A 19,101-nucleotide genomic window follows, 5' to 3' on the forward strand; every position below is an offset into this window, starting at 1 on the left:
TAAGCAAAAGTAAATCAGCAATTGTTTTTAAAGTTCCGCCTAGAAATCATTCCGAGCAAGTGAACCGATCCATGAGAGAAAAAAGAAATAAAAGGTTTTTTTAAAACAACAACAACAACAGCAACACAAACATTACAGCTTGAATACTAACAGAGAAACAACCTTTCTACTGTATAGGATACCCTCAAAGGCTGCAGAAACCAGCTGCAAAAATGCAGAGGAAGACTTTAAACGTTGGAGAGTTCCCTCTGGTGGCCAGCACCAGAAACAATACTTTGTAAAACAATATTTTTTCCAAACCCCAACCACACCCCAAATAAGCAACTGTAAATGTGGGGGAGGGCGAGTGAGAGCAAAGCCCTTCCCCAAGGCAGTATTATGCTTACCAGGTGCTCTGAAAGGCCTCTCTGTAGTGTTTGAGCTCTGATTCTAATTTCATACATTAAAGTCATCCTTTTGATGTCGCAGTTCTCAAGGGATGAAAAAAGCATGGGTAATGCAAAGGTATGCCATTTCCACCACCACAGCCCCAAATTGAGAGAATATTTGCATCTAGCAACATCTGACCAGGTATACTTTTCACTAAACCACATTCATATACTGTTATTTCAGTGAACAAATAAATGAGCTTATATAGAAACATTTTTTCTTGGAAGGGGGGGGGAGGGACTTTGTAAGATCAAAAGATGTCCTTACCAACAGAGCCTGAAAGCAGGATAACTACCCTTGTAAACTCTGGCCTAGTTCACTGCATCCGATTCATTTGTTTTAAAATTATTCATTCATTGAAGTGATAAGCACTCACAGGTACAAATGCAAAACCAGTGTACAGAGGGGGGTGCACAAGAAAGGTCAGTGGGGAAACTGCTGTAGGGCGAGGCTTTCATTGATAAAATAAATGCAAATGACAAGGTTCGGTCAAGGAAGAATAATTATGATTCCAATGAGATTCCCCCCCCCGCATTCTCAAGAATAACAGAAAGCAATCTGTTCTCAAAATGGATAAAACAGGAAATATCAGTTTCTAGTGGATAAAGAGCATATCATTTATTATTAATGAAATTTGTGGTTCAATTGCAACAAATACTGAGCATTTAATACCAAGTTTTCCGTCAATAAATGCATCTCCTATGGAATGCAATACTACTTGCCATCACTTGGGAGACCCGACTGATGCTTTATTTATTCAGTAAGAATTCCAGCTTTGCTTTTCAGTGTGACCTACTGCATTCTCTACTCACAGACAACCCATGCACATTAATGGAGCTTCTGCTGATGCAGTGCTTCAAGGATCAGACTAGTGTAATATATGAATTTATTTCTCAATCAACGAGAACAGTCTTTGATAAGTGCAGTACAGTCTTACATCTCTCTGTTCAGAAGCAGCCCCCCTTTAATTCAATGAGACTTACTCATAGGTAAACATGTACTGTATAGGATTTCAGCCAGAATGGTACAAAACCACAAGGGGAAAAAGACCAAAGTCTAGGGGATAAAAAGAAAGCACAGGCAAAAACTGTTATTCATTAAGTCTCTTGACTGCCTTGACTGTGACTTCACTCTTGAGCTGTTCCACACACACACACATCCAAGCAACTGGATTAAAGGACACATGATGCTTAAGAAAGCTGTGAAATCTCCTTTGTTTGAAACAGCATAGCAAAATAACATCTGTATTTCTAACAGCAAAAGCCCTCTGATATAAGGAAAGCTGTTAAGAGCATAACTTTCAGTTCCATTCTGGAGTCGTGATTTTGTCTTTTATGGCAAGTACAACTAAGAGAAATACTGAAATGATCTAGAACGAGATTGTCTTTTACTAAAGGTCACACCAGTCTTTTCCATTAATGCACTTCTGTTACAAGCACATTGTCCCTGGTTCTCAGCATGAACTCTACATAGCTTTGGATACAGGAGGAATACAAAGACCCTCTTGTGTGGAATGTGCTCTAGTCTAGTGCATTCATTGTGCAGAGACGGGAGAAATGTTCTGCTTATGTCAGTGCCCTGCAGAGACTGGAGAACTGCTGGTGCTGCCGTCACTGGGCACCAAAACCAGGGCACAGATTGTCAGAAATCAATACCAACACATACAGCGACTTGAAGACACGCTGTGAAGTTCAGTAACCTCCAAATTCAGGACATCAACCAAGTGTGGGCTGTGAACCTCATCACACCTGGTTTCTGTTACCCTAAAGGAGGTAAAGTACCAAATTATCTCCTAGGCCAGATCCACATTGCAGCCCCTGCATTTGCAAGGCAGGGTTGCCTTGGGGATTTTTGAAAATGCAATTGCTGCTCGCCATGGAGCACATTCATAATTCGAGTCCATACTACCTGCCACTGGGAAGCACAATAAAAAGTGGGAGGATCTATGTGGCATTTGAGATGTCTTTTTTAAAAATGATGTACTCAGGGTTTATAGACTGCTTGATTGTAAAAGCAACAGCAACTTCTAAGTAGGTTACCAAAATATATCCCCCCTCATCACTGATTACATGGACTGTTTCTTTCCATATGCCTAATTCTCTTTCCCATGCCATACCCTGGCAGGGCGAGCCATTCGGTGTGTATCCATCCATTCAAGGCAGCAGCAAGCACAGAGTGAATCAAAAGGAGGCAAGGAGCAATACCAGTCTTAAAAAACACCAGCCCTGAATGTGGATCAGCCCCTAAAGTTCAAAAAATAATCTATCCCAAGCTTGTAAAATGGAACACAGAAGCTGGGTTTTCAACCAACCAACCAGCCAATCAATATCCAATGCATAGGGTACCTTAGGAAACAAATTTATCCCCTTAAAGCAGCCTTCCCAACCTGGTGCTCTGCAGATGCTTTGAACTACAACTCCCATCTAGCGGGTGGAAGCAGTACAACATAGCTATGCCAGTCACATTAAATCACCACCGTATTTTAAAGACAGGAAGAAACTCCACTGGTAGGATTCCAGCCTAAATGAGGACACACTTTCTCCGCACCTTGTGCTACTGGTTGAAGCACATGCACGATAAATGAGAAGCAAATCACATCTGAGAAGTAACATGATTTATGCAATTGGCATTTAGCTATAGATCCATGGTACTGTTAAGCAATACTTCAATTCCTTCAAATATGGACCAGTTGGCTAGCAGTACATAAACTACCAATTATGGCTGCAAAAGAACAATTTCAATAGGACATGGATGGGATCCTAACAGACGCATCACGGGAAGGAAGGAAGGAAGGAAGGAAGGAAGGAAGGAAGGAAGGAAGGACTTTCTTGAAGTGGACTGTGCCCAAGTAAGCCATAAGGAAAGTGTTGTGTATTCATATATAGGCATATATTCATATGTCAGGGGTTATTCCTCCCTCGGTTTAACCAAGTGATATCTAAAATATGCCAACAAAACAGTCAGTGGAATCAGACATCTTGGGAGGAAAAGAGGAATTAGTTGCAATGGCACCTGACCTGATACTTGCCTCAAGGCAATCCTCCATAGTAGTCTACTAACTTTGACGCAGTACAGTAGTCTACTAACTCCATAGCAGTCTACTAACTTGTTTGAGGACAGCAGTCTGGGTGTCCTAAAAGTACCACATTTAAGGACGCCAGGATTTAGAAATGTTCTTTGTTCTTTGAATCCTAACTAGGTTTTTGTGAATGGAGAGGATCCATTCACTGATGGGACCCGGATCTAGTGCATGATTCTGCTGGCAGAAAGGGGCAAGGCATTTTCTCCAGTTCTTCATTCCCATGTCTCATGCTGCTTTGGAGAACCGTCCAAACAAGGTTTTCAGGACAAAGAGGGGGGGGAACGGGACTACAAGAGGAAGGAGAAAATTACTGAATGCCACTTCCCCTGTTCTGCTGACAGAAGTATCACATGAGTGGAACTTTGCTCAGAGGATGCTTCCAACAGCAGGAGTAAGCTCAGGAACCCAACCTTTGTAAAGAGACCATTTGGTGGATTCATTTAGGCAAGATTAAGGCAGATTTCATTTCCAGCATTTTGCAGTGCCATTTTGAGGAGGAAGCAGAAGTTCTGTTTTAAGATTTGAGTTCCCTCTTGCTTTCTTCATCCCAGTCGAAGTCTAGGGTGGAATCATCAAAATCGGCTATTGAGAACAAAGTTTTTCCTGTGCCAGTGCTGGCTCTTCCCAGTTCAAAGCACTTCCGTGAGTGCCCCATGCTATTGGAGGTTTGGGCCTCCAATGGCTCCCTCTGTCTGTCCCTGTCGTTATTGGTGACATGCAACAAACCTGGAGACTTTGGCTTTGATTCAGCTGATGGCTTGAAGGCAAAGCTGGCTAATTTTGCCAGTATACTGGAGCACACTTTTTTTGTGTTCGCACCATCTGCTACTTCCTCTCTCATTCTTGCCTTTTTTGTGGAGGAAGGGAGTGAATGATCGTTTTGCTCCTCCTCCTCCTCCTCTCTTTGGTTATCACAAGGGAGTTTCTCCATTCTATTATTTCCCACCTTAGTATTCTGTTCCTTGCGGTGTTCCTCAGGACAGTCTTCTCCCCTTGGCTTCCCCACTTTTGACACAGTTTTGGTAGAAGTGTGAGGGCTGCAGACAGTATCAGGCAACTGGGCATGATTTTCATTTTCGGAAGGCCAAGGAAGCTTTGGCTTCTGCTTACACTGAAACTTAGCTAGTTTAGCAGCCGCAGGTCCCAAATCTTCCAGGATTTCAAGTTTAGAACTTCCTGCTGCACCTTTATTTGTTTGGCCTCTGTTTCGCTTTCTGGTTGAAGTAGCAGACTTCTGTTGCCTTAAAGACGCACTGTGAGGTGAGGAAGCACCCGAGTCTGTTCTGGGGTGTTGTGGAACAACGGCTGGACCAGGAGAAAATAAAGTTGGAGAGCAATCAACCTTAGGATCTGGGGTACTTGCACAAAACACATTAACTCCTTCAACATTTGCCCTGCGCCATTTCTTAGAGGCCCTTTGAGTAATCACTAAATCAGGTGAGGTACAATCCGCTGCATTTGGGCCTTTGGCACTTGCTCCTGGAGGGAAGCTTGTGGTTTGCTTGGCTTCACTTAAGTCATTTCTTTCTTTAGAGCAGGGTTTGTAGTGTGGGTCTTTCAAAGACGTTCTTGCAGTTGGAGACATTCTTGCAACTGGAGACTCATAAATGCTCCATTCAGCTTCAGTGTTGCTGTCCGTCATACTGTCAAACCAGCTCAAGCTACTGTCCTTGCTGCCTTCACTGGGTTTGTCCCATTCTTTTGTTACTCTGTTATCATCAGATGTCTGGCTGCTTGGAAATATTGGATGCTTATCAGGTTGCAATTGTATATTATTGCCCTCTTGGTCTGAATGTTGCGGATGAGACATCTGTTCCGATTTCTCAAGTGTGCGATTGTTTGAGGATGCCTCTTTGGACTGCAGAGACTGAGATGAATTTTCATTCTGCAATCTGCAAAACAAAAACAAATTATTATTTTTTTACAAAAATAAACTACATTTCCCCCTTCCCTGATCCTATGAAATGCAGGATCTGCTCCACCTATGTTTGGGTTTACAGCCCTAATTATTTATTCTGATTTTGGTAAGCATATAAGTAAATGAAAGCAACTGTCTAATTACAGAGTTATTATTCGGCACCATGCATCTTCACTTTGATACCCTGGACAGTAAGTTTCTTAGTGGCCATCCTATGCTACTGTCTATTGCAATAGCACACGTGTTGCCTGAATCCACTGTGATTTACAAGGGCTTTTTTTTTGCCTCCTGTATAAATGTTTATCACCTGTCAAGTCTTTGGAATTCTTCACGCAGAATGTCCTGGAGTTCCAGCTTCTCGAGGATCAGTTTACACTGCATTCGATACTGCTCCAAGGGATTTTCGGGAAATGATGTGTGCAGGGCATTGGCACCTCCAAGGAGTGCACCTCCCTGCAGGAAAGAAGAAGGGAGAAATACAATGCAAATGAACTTTAATTAGATATGTCTGTGTGTAAACTTATATGCCGTTAAAGGGGTTATATAACACAGCACACAGATTGGGAGGTTTTCCAGCACTGAATAAAACTGCTTTCAAACTAACCCTGTATCTTTAGCTTATAAAAACAGGCATTTGCACCCTTATTCAGTGCAGCATGTGTGGGCACCACAACACTCATGGGGGCCTTCCATTCTGCCTGCACAAGGCTCTCCTCCTTCCCTGATGCCTTGCTCACCATCATGGTTTCAGTAGTGCTGGTGGTAGAGCAGTAGAAGCAGGAGATATTTTATTTACAGGCTCAAATGTACAAAACTGAGGCCTAATGTTAGGAATTGTTGAAGATTAGTTCTGAGATGTGGAAGAGCGTGGTCTCCTCGTTGTGTTGTGAAGCTTGCTTCCGGTCACGTGTACTACAAAGAACTGTTTCAGCTGCCAAACTCTACATGGAAACTCACCTGCATTGAAGACTCCATCACTGAAACCACGGTTACTGCATCTTCCACAGTCACAGTATCTCTAAACATCAACCGAGCATGTGCTAAAAACAAACAACAACAACAAATGTTGCTGAAACTGATGAGCAGATGGTTGGGTTAAATTTATTAAATGCATATGCCACCCATTTAGAAAGCTCTAGATAGAAAGCGATAATGGAATTACAGTAGCAACGGTTTTTGATTTTAATCTTTAAAAAGTACTGTTGCACACCACCCCAACCTCTGAGCGCTGCGAGATTCCAGGGGTTCCAGGCGCTTACTTGCACCCATCAACTGAAGCACTACTTACCCATATTAGGGCTCCCGGTGGTGGGTGTAGTATTTAAAAGCCTCTTAATCCATGTTACAACTCACACATTTGCAAGCCAGAGTGGCCATAGCCTAGCTACAGCATACAATATATAGGGCAAGGAAACCCTATATATGCACGTGCTGCTGCACTGGATAAAACCCTTTTAGAGATTCACCATACTGAGTGCAAAACAGAAACAAGCATTTGTTGTAGCCCCTGGAGCATTCAAACACACATTTAGGAGTTTAGTCTAACCAGCTGCATAACCTGGCTCCAGCACTGCCACAAACGTTTCCCAATTTATTTCGTATGATGCAAGTGCTAGAAAAGGAAGAGGAAACCCAAGCTCTCACCTTCAGCTAATCGTATCAAACTCTCTAATAAGCGGATGGTGGTTCGCGCAGCGTTCCTGCAATCGCTCTGCCTCTGCATCTGATAATAGCGGACAAGAATCAAGTTGCTTTCATCAGTCAATACCGGCTGCAGGTTCTTTATAAGGCAGAAATATGTTTTCATTTTCTCCATAGTCCACAGCTTTTCAGACACACTTGGGCAAGCTGCATGAGAAGAGTTTGCAGAAAGAATTGCATTAGCAAAATAAGACACAGAGTAGAAATCAATAGACTTCACAATGACTACACCGCTGTTGGCTCCAACCCCCTGGTGCACTTATTCTGCATGAGCACAAATGGAGATATAGTCTAGGTAGTATACAGATTTAGATATATTCTCTATAACTGATTGCAAAAGCCACTGCTACCTTTGTTTTCCAGTATGAATGAGGAAATTATGCGATCCCATTCTTCATTTCTTGTATCCAGCAATACCAGGACAAGGTCGAACCTGCTAAGGAGAGGGCTCCCAAGGGCGATGTTCACAGAGACAGATTCGTTAGGGTCATACTGCCCCTTTGGATTGGTTGCTGCCAAGATAGTGGTCCTTGTGTTCAGCTTGCACACTAAACTGAAGAGAAACGTGATTGATACTGACACAGAACTACGTTATACCACCACCACAACCCCCCTGCCCAAAGAAACACTTTTGGGTCCTTTCCATTTTGAACCGTCCCTTCAGAAATTTCACATAGGCTGAACGGATGAGAGAAAAGATGAGGTGACGAACTAGCTTGAAAGGTTTGCGGAACCTAATGCAAATAAAGTGTGGTTTGGGATGAATGTGATGAACTGCAAATATAGGTAACAGATAAGATCAGGAGCCAGCAAGGAACCCTGTCTGGACTGGAGGCCACATCTATAATTTTAAATTGGCAGTAGACTAGAGTTGCTAATCAGCCAAAATTAGATCAGTAAACTTGTTTTGTCAGGTAGCTAAAACTAAAGTCTGAAAAGCCAGTTTTAAAAATCTGAATACTCCAGATTCTGCTCATAACCCACCCAGCTCCATCCTCCTGCCTCTTCTACAATCTACCAGAAGCTCTCACTACGTAGCATAACCGAGGTAGGGAGGGGAATGATTTTTTAGATCAAAAGTTGACAATCTTAACACTGGGGGGAAATTCCATGAAAACTCTCTTACACTGTTGTCTCTGCCACTTGCATGCATGCATGCACACACACACACACACACGCCTGTTTGATGCACAGGCATGTCTGTGTTCTTCCACTTGCACGCACACTCATAAATACACAGATGTTTGCAAATATACACAATTTCTCTATACAAACAACCACGATCATAAGAACGGTGTCTATAACAACATTTAGTATGGTGCAATTCCTCCCCCATCCCTTAATTCATTTGACCTTGACCCAAGGTTTGTTTTCAGAGCTACAGAAGGGTGTTTTGTCCAAGTAAGCATAACTCTTTCAGTGCAGACATTTAGACAGCTGTTCTAAATCTGACTTCGAAGAGATCTATTTCTAGTTGGTGCCATCTTTGCTCTTACCTCATTGTACCGAGAGGAAGAAAGTACAGCACCAACAATCTTAGCTTTCATATTTGTAGTACATAACATGGGAAAAAATATTTTGACTCTTAGCCAGTAACAACAGAGATTCAAAAAAGAAATCAAGAGTTGACCCCCCCCCCCTGTAATGCCTTAAGGATGTCTAAATATGGAAGTGAAAGGTTGCAGCCCCAGAACACATACTTGGAATGGAGGAAAGGTCTAAAATTCCATCTGCAGCACAAAACAACTGTTTCATTGCTCTCCTGACTAAAAATGGTTTTCCTTTTTTAAAAAAACAACACTGAAAATAGTATCCGATAATGGTCATTTAAAAGTTGTGTATATGTCCAGTCTAGTACTGGTACAATAAGATGCAAACATAGTGCCAAAGAACATTATTCACTCCCATTTTTGTGGCTTGTAAAAGCTGAACAAGTACACTTAGCTCTTGCATGTTTACTCAGAAGCCAAGCCCCACTATGTTCAATGGGGAATGCTCCCTAGTAAGGTAAAAGGTAAAGGATCCCTGGATGGATAAGTCCAGTCAAAGGCGACTATGGGGTTGCGGCGCTCATCAGTTGTAGGGATATGTTTCACCTCTTCACTGCGGGAAGTTGAGAAGGTGGTGAGGCAAAGAGGGAACGAACAGCCAGTCAACAGAAGCTGGGTTTTTCCCTACCTGGTAGAGGTCTGAAAATTGATGGAAGTACTTAGCACTCACTGCAATGGCTAATACCTTGTCATATAGTGAGAACAGCTGAAATTTTGGGATTTGCTGGGATGGAATTTTATACTCGCTTAGCTTTCTGGTTTCATGTATATTCCTGGGTATACGCCAGTTAGGCTGGAAGCAGATTAAAAAATAAATTCCCCAGAGAGTTTGAAAGAAGGTCCATTGCTCTTTCTGCTTTCCCTTCTGGAAAACAGACTGCAGGTTTCTGGTTTCTTTGAAAACCTGCAAAGTTTGTTTGAGCAGACCCTCATGCAACAACAATACAAGAGTGGTGAAATAAATTAGCATCCATGGCCCTTAAAAAAAAAAGATTTACCCAGCCTTGGCCACACTGATGGTCTGTTGTTCCATTGCCTCGTGAATGCTGGTTCTGTCGTGTTCCTTGATGCTGTTAAACTCATCAATACAGCAAAGTCCCCCATCAGCCAGCACGAGGGCTCCAGCCTCCAAGTTCCACTCTCCAGAGTCTTTCACAGCAGTCACTGTTAAACCTTTGGAACAGAAAAGTGTTGTTTGAGCAACCCTGGCTCAATCTCATTTGAACAAGGCTTAACAAAGGTCAGCCTAAAACAGGCATCCCCAAACTGCGGCCCTCCAGATGTTTTGGCCTACAACTCCCATGATCCCTAGCTAAGAGGACCAGTAGTCAGGGATGATGGGAATTGTAGTCCAAAACATCTGGAGGGCCGAAGTTTGGGGATGCCTGGCCTAAAATAAGTAAAGGTGACAGTAGTACAATTTCCAGTGAAGACAGACCTGATGCAGCTAGTGCCTTTTGTTACCATGAAACCTCCTCAGAATTCCCTATGGAAGTTTAGTGTTTGTTTGTTTTTATAAAAAAAATCATTTTCTTAATTAACAAGGCAAAACAACAACTTACTTACCCAAGTACATGCAGATTTATTTTTATTTATTTTTAAAGAGGTGGGCAGCCTGCTTGGAGCATGTGTGAGGGGGAAAACTGATGGAGAAACTAGTGTTATGAGTTTTTTTTTGGGGGGGGGGGAACAGTAGGCTGTATGCTTGAGCCTCCTTCTAATTTCTGGATCCAGACAAAGGCCAGAGTTGAGTGTTGAGTTATGTGAACTAGCAAGTAGAAGCAAGGCTGCAAGCTGGGCAGCTGGGAGACAGAACCATGCCTGATTTCTGTTGGAATACAAGGCTGTGGCTATGAGAGGAGCAAGACCATTTGGGGGTGTTAATGCTGTGAACCTCTACATGTAGGCTCAGGTTGAATATATGTGTAAGTAAACCATATATCATAGAGACACCAGTCTCCACTGTCTCTCATTCCAAAAGAAACACAAGCCCTGAATAAGTGCCTGGAACCCCCGTAATCTCGCACTGCTCACGAGACTGGGGTGGCGTGCAACAGTAACACTGATAATGTATACCTGTCATTCAAAATGCAAACCAAGGATGGAAGCCAGACTCATACTTTGGCTAAGGGACCTCCTGCAAGTTCTCTCTTTACATTACACCTGGTTGCACCCTAAATCTGGTATCTTATCATTCATGATATTCTATAGTATAAATAGACTAATGGAAAATCAATTCACATTCATCTGTTAAAGGAAACTTGAAATTCAGTTGCATTTATGAAAGAGAGCACAGTAGCAGTGCATCCTTCTCTCTGCTGCTCTGGTGGTTTCTTTTTGAGTATGTTGCTGTCCGCTGAGCTACGCAAAGGGTGGGCAAGTTCTGGTGCAATGACCGTTGCACTTATCAACAGCTGTGGATTGCACTTGTGCAAGTAAACACCTAGGATGCTGAACCAGGGTAGTAAGTTAAAGAGGTGCAATTGCGCCATTAAAGCTTTTTATGTCTCACATGTGTGCAGCAAGAAATGAAACCCGGGACTTCCTCCTCACATTGTAATTTAAAAAAGAGCTGGCCTGTGAGTGACAGTGCCTTATAAGTCACATGTCCATAAGCAACACAATGACATGATTAGAAAGAAATGTTGTAGTGCAAGAAAAAAACCACTAGGTGGTTCCTGTAATCGTCATCCCTAGTTTGTCCCTCTGGGGGTTCCATAGAGGCTTCCTGTGCGAGGCAACAAGCAAACACAAGAAAACGCCACCTATCACTAGAAAAGAAAGACTGCTCCTGTTACCAACTGCCTGAATCCTATCTTTCCACAACACCACAAAAAACATACCAAATGTTTAAAACACCCAGTGAAAAGGTAATTAGCAGTAACAATAAGCTGAGCAGCAGAAACAAGACAAAGGGATAATCAAGGCAATCCAAAAAAGACCTCCAGAAGAGAGCTACCATGGTCTGGCATCTGCAAGTTAGCAAGAAAACAAAGGCAAACTAGAAAGTCCTACAGTTTTGATGCCCTTGCAGAGAAGGCCCTGGCTCATGTTGCCACCCACTGTGTTTCGGAAGGGGAGAACACACCAAAGCAGGGCCTCTAGAGCAGTGTTTCTCAACCTTTTTTGGGCCACGGCACACTTGTTCCGTGAAAAAAATCACGAGGCACACCACCATTAAAAAAGTTAAAAAAATTAACTCTGTGCCACCCTATACTATAATTATGACTGTAAGAAACACTTGCCAAATATTGCTTTCCGGCGGGTCAGTGCTGTGTATTGGCGCCCGCCAGGCTCGTTTGCACTGAGCTTTGGGAAAGAGGAGGAGAAATATTGCTTTCCGGCGGGTCAGCGTTGGCTATTGGCAGCCGCCAGGCACGTGACAATGCAAATCGCCCTTCTCGTCGCCGCACGTCGCGGCACACCAGCCAGCGTCTCGCAGCACACTAGTGTGCCGCGGAACAGCGGTTGAGAAACGCTGCTCTAGAGGTGTCCACAATAGGGCATTAATGCATATGTGGACTGCTGTTTCCATGTGTGTGTATGTTTGTTTGTGTGTGTATGTACATAAGTACAATTGTATGCCTCCCAAATCTATCCTGATGTTTCACATCCAAAATCCGAATTCAGTCTGTGTGTTTTGGACACAGTGGAGGTGGGGAGGGAATGGCTGCCACTTGAAAACATCATGTAGACACCACCAAAAAATCAGAGACACAAACAGCTTCAAGTGCACATTAGAATTCAGTGTGGACAAGCCCTCTGAGGAGGAGCCTCAGCCCACCATTTATTTATTTTTGGGGGGGGGGAATCAACATGGGAAGCACCACTTATAAGCAGTGTTTTTTCTTTCCTTTTTTCTCATCGCTTCAATTACGCTAAGACAAGTTCACTTCTCTCTAGCGTCGCTCGCTTCGCTCTCCAGCCCTTTCACCCTCCTCTGGTCCAGCAGGTGGAGCGCCAGCTAAAGCTTCCCACTCGACTCGGGCTACGGAAGCCCATCTTGCTCTTTCGGGGAAGCCTCGGCTGCAGGAGGAGGGCCATAGCTCAGCGTGCAGCCAATCCGCGCCAGCCCTGCCAGTTAACAGAGCAGAATGGGCTGTAGTTTAGTGTAACAGGAAAGCTGCAAAACAGTGTGGAGTGCTCTCGGTGCAACATTAAAAAAGAGAGAGAGAAAAATAAGAAAGGGGAAGACAGAGAAGGGAGAGTTTTTTGGTGGTGGGTTTTTTGGGTTTTTTTTAGCAGCCCAAACCTCAAAGTTTCCTAACTCTCAACGTGCTCGCTTGCCGGCGCTGGGGTTTGCGTCCTGCAAAAGGGGAGCCCCCTGGACTTTTCTTGGGCTGCGGTAACACGCCGCGACTATTGTTTGCGGGTCTCCCCTCCCCCCTCCCCGAAATATGGCAAAGGTTCAGGTGAACAACGTCGTGGTGCTGGACAACCCTTCTCCTTTCTACAACCCTTTCCAATTCGAGATCACGTTCGAGTGCATCGAGGACCTGTCCGAAGGTGAGTGGATTTCCTCCCCCCCCCCCGGCGCTGGCCAAGCCCTTTCGGGCTTTTCCCCTTCCCAGGCTTAAAGTTTGCAAAGGCCTCGCTGCTGCTGCTTGCTGCTGTTCCCTCTCCTCCACCGCCACCTCTGCATCTGGCATGACGGAAGGACGGTGGGCTTTGCAGCCGTCGCCTCCTCCTCTCCCACCCAACCCGGCAGCGCCCGCACCGTGCGCCCAGCTTCTCCGGTCTTCCGCTCACGAGGAAGGGAAACCTTTAAGTTGCAAGGAACTTGTTTGAGCGCTGGGAGCAGCCATGTTGCCAGCATTGTACTGCTGCTGCTGTGTGTTGGAGGGGGTGGCGGGGCGCGTACGCGAGAGGAGGAGGGCTCAACGGAAACACCTCGCACGCTTCGGGTTGGTGTGGGGGGAGGCGAGCCGGGAGAGGCACAACTACCCAGTGCAAAGGAACCAAAGGGGTGCTATAGGTTTGGGGGGGGGGCTGAGAACACCTGCAAGTTAAGTGGTTTCCACTCATCCGCTTTTAGTGCTCGCATGAAGGGGTGTGTGTGACATGTTTAAAACGCTTTAGAAAAACAACAACAGAATTTTAACGATGCCTTTTTAAAAAAGGCCTTAAAAGTACTTCTGGTACTACTTTACGTTTGCATAACTTTTTAATTGTGACACCCCTTTCAGACGGAAGTTTCCTTTGGGGAACGCCCTGGAGGTTTGTAGTGTGTGTGTTGTTTTTCGTCTGGATAGCCTAACAAGCCTCTCTTCGGACCTCCACTCTTGCCCCTCTCGGGGTAGTGAGGTCAGCAACCCTTTCCCTACGAGAGTTAGCTGGCAACTTCTGCCCTCACCCTTCAGAAACGTCTCTGCCCTAGGCAGGCAGGAAGAACAAATACTTAAAGCCTCTTCCAGAACTTGCTATCCTAACCTACTGTCTAGTGAGAAGTCCTGTTGAATTCAGCAGGGTTTACTCCCAGGTAACAGGTTAGGACCACAGCCTCAACCACTAAATATTACGAAGTCATGCAGTAATTGAGCAGAAGGCTACAGTTGTCTAGATTAACACTTAAAAGTGCTAGTAATGTACAGTATTGACAAACCTCTTCAAAACAATTTTTCAGTATTGTAAAACATTTCCTTGGAGGTAAATACTAATTATTTTCAGTCAGCCCTGCTAGTTTTCAATATTTGCTTTCAAATAAATGTAAACATCATTGAGTTAATGTCAACTGGCTTTACTAATGTTAAGAGACTACAATGATTTTTTGTGTTTTATTTTAGGTAAAGCAAAAGTACTAAAAGGCTTTTCTTTTTCTAATGTAGATTTGGAATGGAAAATTATCTACGTGGGCTCCGCAGAAAGCGAGGAGTACGATCAAGTTCTAGATTCAGTTTTGGTGGGCCCTGTTCCTGCAGGAAGACATATGTTTGTATTTCAGGCAAGTCTGCTTTTAAACATTTAGGAAATTCTAAAACATTGTGTGTGTTTATGTTCAGATGGCTACTTTTGCCACAAGCAGTCACAAATTACATGTGACTGAAGATCAGTACTGCTCTTTGCTTTAAAACAGGCACCCCCAAACTGTGGCCCTCCAGATGTTTTGGCCTACAACTCTCATGATCCCTAGCTAACAGGACCAGTGGCCAGGGATGATGGGAATTGTAGTCCAAAACATCTGGAGGGCCGAAGTCTGGGGATGCCTGCTTTAAAAGGATAGAAAATGTTCAGTAATGTTTAACCCAAGGCTGGACAACTCTTCCTCTGGGTGCTGATTTTTAACCAAGAACATGGGGACATACATACCCAAGCATGTTAGCTATTCATCATAAACAGTAAGTTGGCTCTGCTCTAGAAGAGAGAGAGTTGCTACAAAAAAATCTCTTCTGGGAATAGAAGGGAGGGAAATACTGTATATGGGGTAATAAATTTAATTTCAGTAGGATTTTTTTTAGTGTTTTAGAGGAATGGTTTTCATGCATTTTTCATGAATACAGTAACATAAGCTATGTGCATGCAATCGTAGGTAATATTTTGGTCATCAGACTTGCAACTGCTCACACTGAGTATGAATGAGTTAGATATCACCAAACTTTTCAGGGGAGGCTGTGTGTCCTCCTGCTTTCTGACGTGCAACTGGTGGATGTGCAGGATATTGACTTCTTTGTAAATGTGCCTGGGCTCTGGAATTTACAACCCTAGGGGGGCCATCTAGCCCAGTCTCCAAATCATCAAGAGGGCTGTAAAGGATTGTCATTTTTGTAGACGGCTTTTAACATTATCTGAACCCATGAGTTAATTGTTATGTTGCTTCTGGTCACCTCCTTAATTGGCGGCAATATAGATGCATACATAAAATTTGTGAGCCTCATTGGGACCTCCGTGGGGCCAAAAATCTGCCCAAAAATATTAAGAGCACACAATGCTTTTTGGGTGGAGTGTTCTTTAGGAAAGGAGAAAACAATGCATTTAGAGGCCACTGAACACTTTGTGACTTGCAATTGCAGCACAGAATGCACTTCCTAATACACTTTAGTTCTGTGCATCTCTCCGCAAGGGGATTATTACAGTGTTATGTAGTTGCATTTGTATGTAGCTGGTTTTAACCATGGTGTGTTCAACAAGCCAATATTTTGTTTCCCCAAAGTTTGATTTGTTACCCAGTGGCTCTTGCCTTGTGCCTCTGTAGCTTGGTGTGTGTCTAGTTTGGAGCTACTAAGCAGACCATGGTTAGGTAAGGCTGCTAGGCTCAGACAAGACAAACCATAGTTAAAACTAGCTGTGGTTTGTACGCCAACAACAAACTGGCTTCACATAATGGTTTGTTGTCAGGAAAAAAATGATTAGTCTGCTGGGCAGGGTTCAGATATTTAAATGAACCATGGCTTAACATTATGTGCAGATGGGTGGGTGGGTGTGAATCCACACAGCTAAAAGCTGTGGTGTTTGCTCTTTTGGGTAAAAAATTAAGGAAGTTTGGGTACAACCTGGTTTGTTTTACTAAAGGAAGTCCACAAAAAACCCCACTAGTAACAAGTTAAAAGACCTCACAAAAATAAAATGAGCTTGGAATATAACTAATCTATACCAAGGAGCTGAAACAATTACAGGATGGTCCTTGACTGAAAACCTGAAGATTAGAACTTTTCTGCTTCTTAGTTCAATTGGCATCAGTAAGTACTGTGTCAAATCTCTTATCTTGTGAGCATAGTGGTTTCCAAACAAAAAAAGTGGGAGAGCTTTGGTCAATCTTGTGTTTTGTTTTGTTTTTTGCTGCAGGCAGATGCTCCTAATCCAGGACTAATTCCTGATGCAGATGCTGTAGGAGTCACAGTTGTGTTAATCACCTGCACCTACAGAGGTCAAGAATTTATTAGAGTTGGCTATTATGTGAACAATGAATATACTGAAACAGAATTGAGAGAAAACCCTCCAGTAAAGCCAGATTTTTCTAAGGTAGGAGTTATTACGCTTTGCTTATCTATTAAAATCCTATTGTTACCTAGAATTAAAATGCTAAGAAATAAATCGGCAAGTCAAATTTTAAAAAGAAGTTGTCCTGAATTTGTTCTAAGACTGCTTCAGAAGTCAAGAGTATCTGATGCAACTCCAAAATGTTGATGTGAATGTCCTTGTTTTGCAGCTCCAGAGGAATATTTTGGCATCTAACCCCAGGGTCACAAGATTCCACATTAACTGGGAGGACAACACTGAAAAACTGACAGATGCAGAGAGCAGCAACCCAAACCTTCAGTCACTCCTTTCTACAGATGCACTGCCTTCTGCTTCAAAAGGATGGTCAACATCAGAAAATTCACTAAATGTTATGTTAGAATCTCATATGGACTGCATGTGACCCGACTTACCTTTCAGTGCTATGTATGTGTTAGGATGTAGACAGCACAGAGACACACATACACACAGATACACACACACCATCACCAGAAACCATTTCCCGGGAATTACATATTCAACATGTGAAGAATTCATTTTAAAAAACCCCACATTCTGTAGAAAGTTTATAAGGAAAAAGTATTTGAGTGGATGTATAAATAAAAATTATTTTTAAGTAATTCTGAGGGTTTGCTTAGTCCATACTAAGTATATTATTAAAACATTTATTTACCGTATTTTTTCCTCCCCTGCAGGCTGGGTGGGGGTTGAGGGAAATATAGGAAGTTAGATATCTCATAGAATAGTTGGAAGGTACCCTGAGGATCATCTATTCTAGTCCAACGCCCTGCAGTGCAGGAATATGCAGCTGTCCCTTATGGGGATCGAACCTGCAACCTTGGGGTTATCAGCACCACACTCTAACCAACTGAGCTGAAGAAGTTAAATCTACTACTTGTTTAATACATATGCAAGACTATTCTAAACAGCCTCTGTTTGGAAAGCAGGAAGCGTAGCATAAACCACAGCTGCCTTTTCAAGGCACATACGACTTTAACAACACGATTTAGTCCAGCATCAAAACGTTTGTGTGGAATACTACTGTGCGTGTACTATGAGGTTTCCCCCCCACCCTTCTCACACGCGCTGTTCGTGGCATGCCATGCAGTGTTACCACAGAAAGAAATACTGGGCTAAAAGGTTTGTGCTGGCCTAGATGCATGTGCTCTTGGATCATAGACACTAAACTCAAATCCTCCACTGCACCAAAATAATAAGTCATGCACATTACAGTAGTCCTCATCAAGCAGTAAGGCTTACAAACGCTTATGTGTAAGTTGTGGCTTAAAATATTTATCAGCCTGCCAGCCACATACTTGGTCTGAGACCTCCCACACACTGGCCCATTGCATGAAACATGATGAATAGAATTTAAAGCAACAGAAGCTGAAGGCGCCTGGGACAGCATCAGGAACCCCCCAAACTACAATTCCCATCATCCCTGACCACTGGTCCTGTTAGCTAGGGATCGTGGGAGTTGTAGGCCAAAACATCTGGAGGGCCGCAGTTTGGGGATGCCTGCTCTATATGCGCACAAGTGTGATTATTTTATATTTGATGCTATATAGTGTGGGAAGAAAGGGGAACTGAACTCCTGGGCCAAACAAGATCCTAAATGTCTCGCTGGGAGATAAAAGTGTATTCTTAAAAAGGTAAAGGGACCCCTGACAATTAGGTCTAGTTGCGGACGACTCTGGGGTCGCGGCGCTCATCTTGCTTTACAGTGGTGCCTCGCTTAACGAATGCCCTGCTTAACAAAATTTTCGCTTAACGAAAGGTTTTTTTCTAGCGGAGGTTACCTCGCTAGACGAATTCGTTTTCGTCTAGCGAATTGCGGTTTCCCATAGGAATGCATTGAAATTTAATTAATGCGTTCCTGTGGGCAAAAAAAATTGCATTTCAATGCATTCCTATGAGATTCGCTAGACGAATTTTTTCGTTATAAGAAAAGCCCCGTGGAACGAATTAAATTCGTCTAGCGAGGCACCACTGTACTGGCCGAGGGAGCCGGCGTACAGCTTCGGGGTCATGTGGCCAGCATGACTAAGCCGCTTCTGGCAAATGCAGAGCAGCGCATGGAAACGTTTACCTTCCCGCCAGAGTGGTACCTACCAGTATTTATCTACTTGCACTTTGACGTGCTTTCGAACTGCTAGGTTGGCAGGAGCAGGGACCAAGCAACGGGAGTTCACCCCGTCGCGGGGATTCGAACCGCCGACCTTCTGATCGGCAAGCCCTAAGCTCTGCGGTTTAACCCACAGCGCCACCCACGTCCCGTATTCTTCTTAGGTCCTCGCAAAGAGAAAACACAACTGGGCCGAAATATTGGAAAAGGTTCACTGTGACAGATGACTAGTCCGTTTATTCCGGTTCTGCCCAACTGGCAATGGCCTCCTAGGGTCCCTACACAGCCCTGCTCCATGACACAAAACTAGAGATAGACGCCCTGGGTTCATCCAATGCAGTTG

At 43.7% G+C, this 19,101-nt stretch overlaps 2 protein-coding genes across 3 annotated transcripts in view; one reads left to right on the forward strand and one right to left on the reverse strand.

Moving 5' to 3' along the window:
• Positions 1–3,028: 3,028 nt before the first annotated feature.
• Positions 3,029–19,101, reverse strand: part of MCM9 (minichromosome maintenance 9 homologous recombination repair factor) — a 32,928-nt gene continuing 16,855 nt past the window's right edge. For both annotated transcript variants that reach the window (XM_088666054.1, XM_035109177.3), the window contains exons 8-13: positions 9,679–9,853; positions 7,481–7,683; positions 7,074–7,277; positions 6,387–6,469; positions 5,737–5,882; positions 3,029–5,403 (exon numbers count right to left, since the gene is read on the reverse strand). In XM_088666054.1, the coding sequence (XP_088522180.1) occupies positions 4,026–5,403; positions 5,737–5,882; positions 6,387–6,469; positions 7,074–7,277; positions 7,481–7,683; positions 9,679–9,853 (2,189 nt within the window). In that variant the 3' untranslated portion in view covers positions 3,029–4,025. The remainder of the gene's footprint in view (positions 5,404–5,736; positions 5,883–6,386; positions 6,470–7,073; positions 7,278–7,480; positions 7,684–9,678; positions 9,854–19,101) is intronic.
• Positions 12,792–17,253, forward strand: ASF1A (anti-silencing function 1A histone chaperone). Its single transcript, XM_060272651.2, has 4 exons — positions 12,792–13,186; positions 14,506–14,625; positions 16,464–16,636; positions 16,824–17,253. Exons 1-4 carry the CDS (start codon positions 13,078–13,080, stop codon positions 17,034–17,036), a joined length of 615 nt encoding a protein of 204 aa, XP_060128634.1. The 5' UTR covers positions 12,792–13,077; the 3' UTR covers positions 17,037–17,253.

Source organism: Zootoca vivipara, chromosome 3, assembly GCF_965207765.1.
Source record: "Zootoca vivipara chromosome 3, rZooViv2.hap1.1, whole genome shotgun sequence".
NCBI classification, from domain to species: Eukaryota; Metazoa; Chordata; class Lepidosauria; order Squamata; family Lacertidae; genus Zootoca; species Zootoca vivipara.

Coding starts and splice junctions, on each gene's coding strand:
- ASF1A (XM_060272651.2), top strand. CDS start 13,078: ATGGCAAAGGTTCAGGTGAACAACGTCGTGGTGCTGGACAACCCTTCT. Junction 13,187..14,505: donor CATCGAGGACCTGTCCGAAG/GTGAGTGGATTT, acceptor TTTCTAATGTAG/ATTTGGAATGGAAAATTATC. Junction 16,637..16,823: donor TAAAGCCAGATTTTTCTAAG/GTAGGAGTTATT, acceptor CTTGTTTTGCAG/CTCCAGAGGAATATTTTGGC.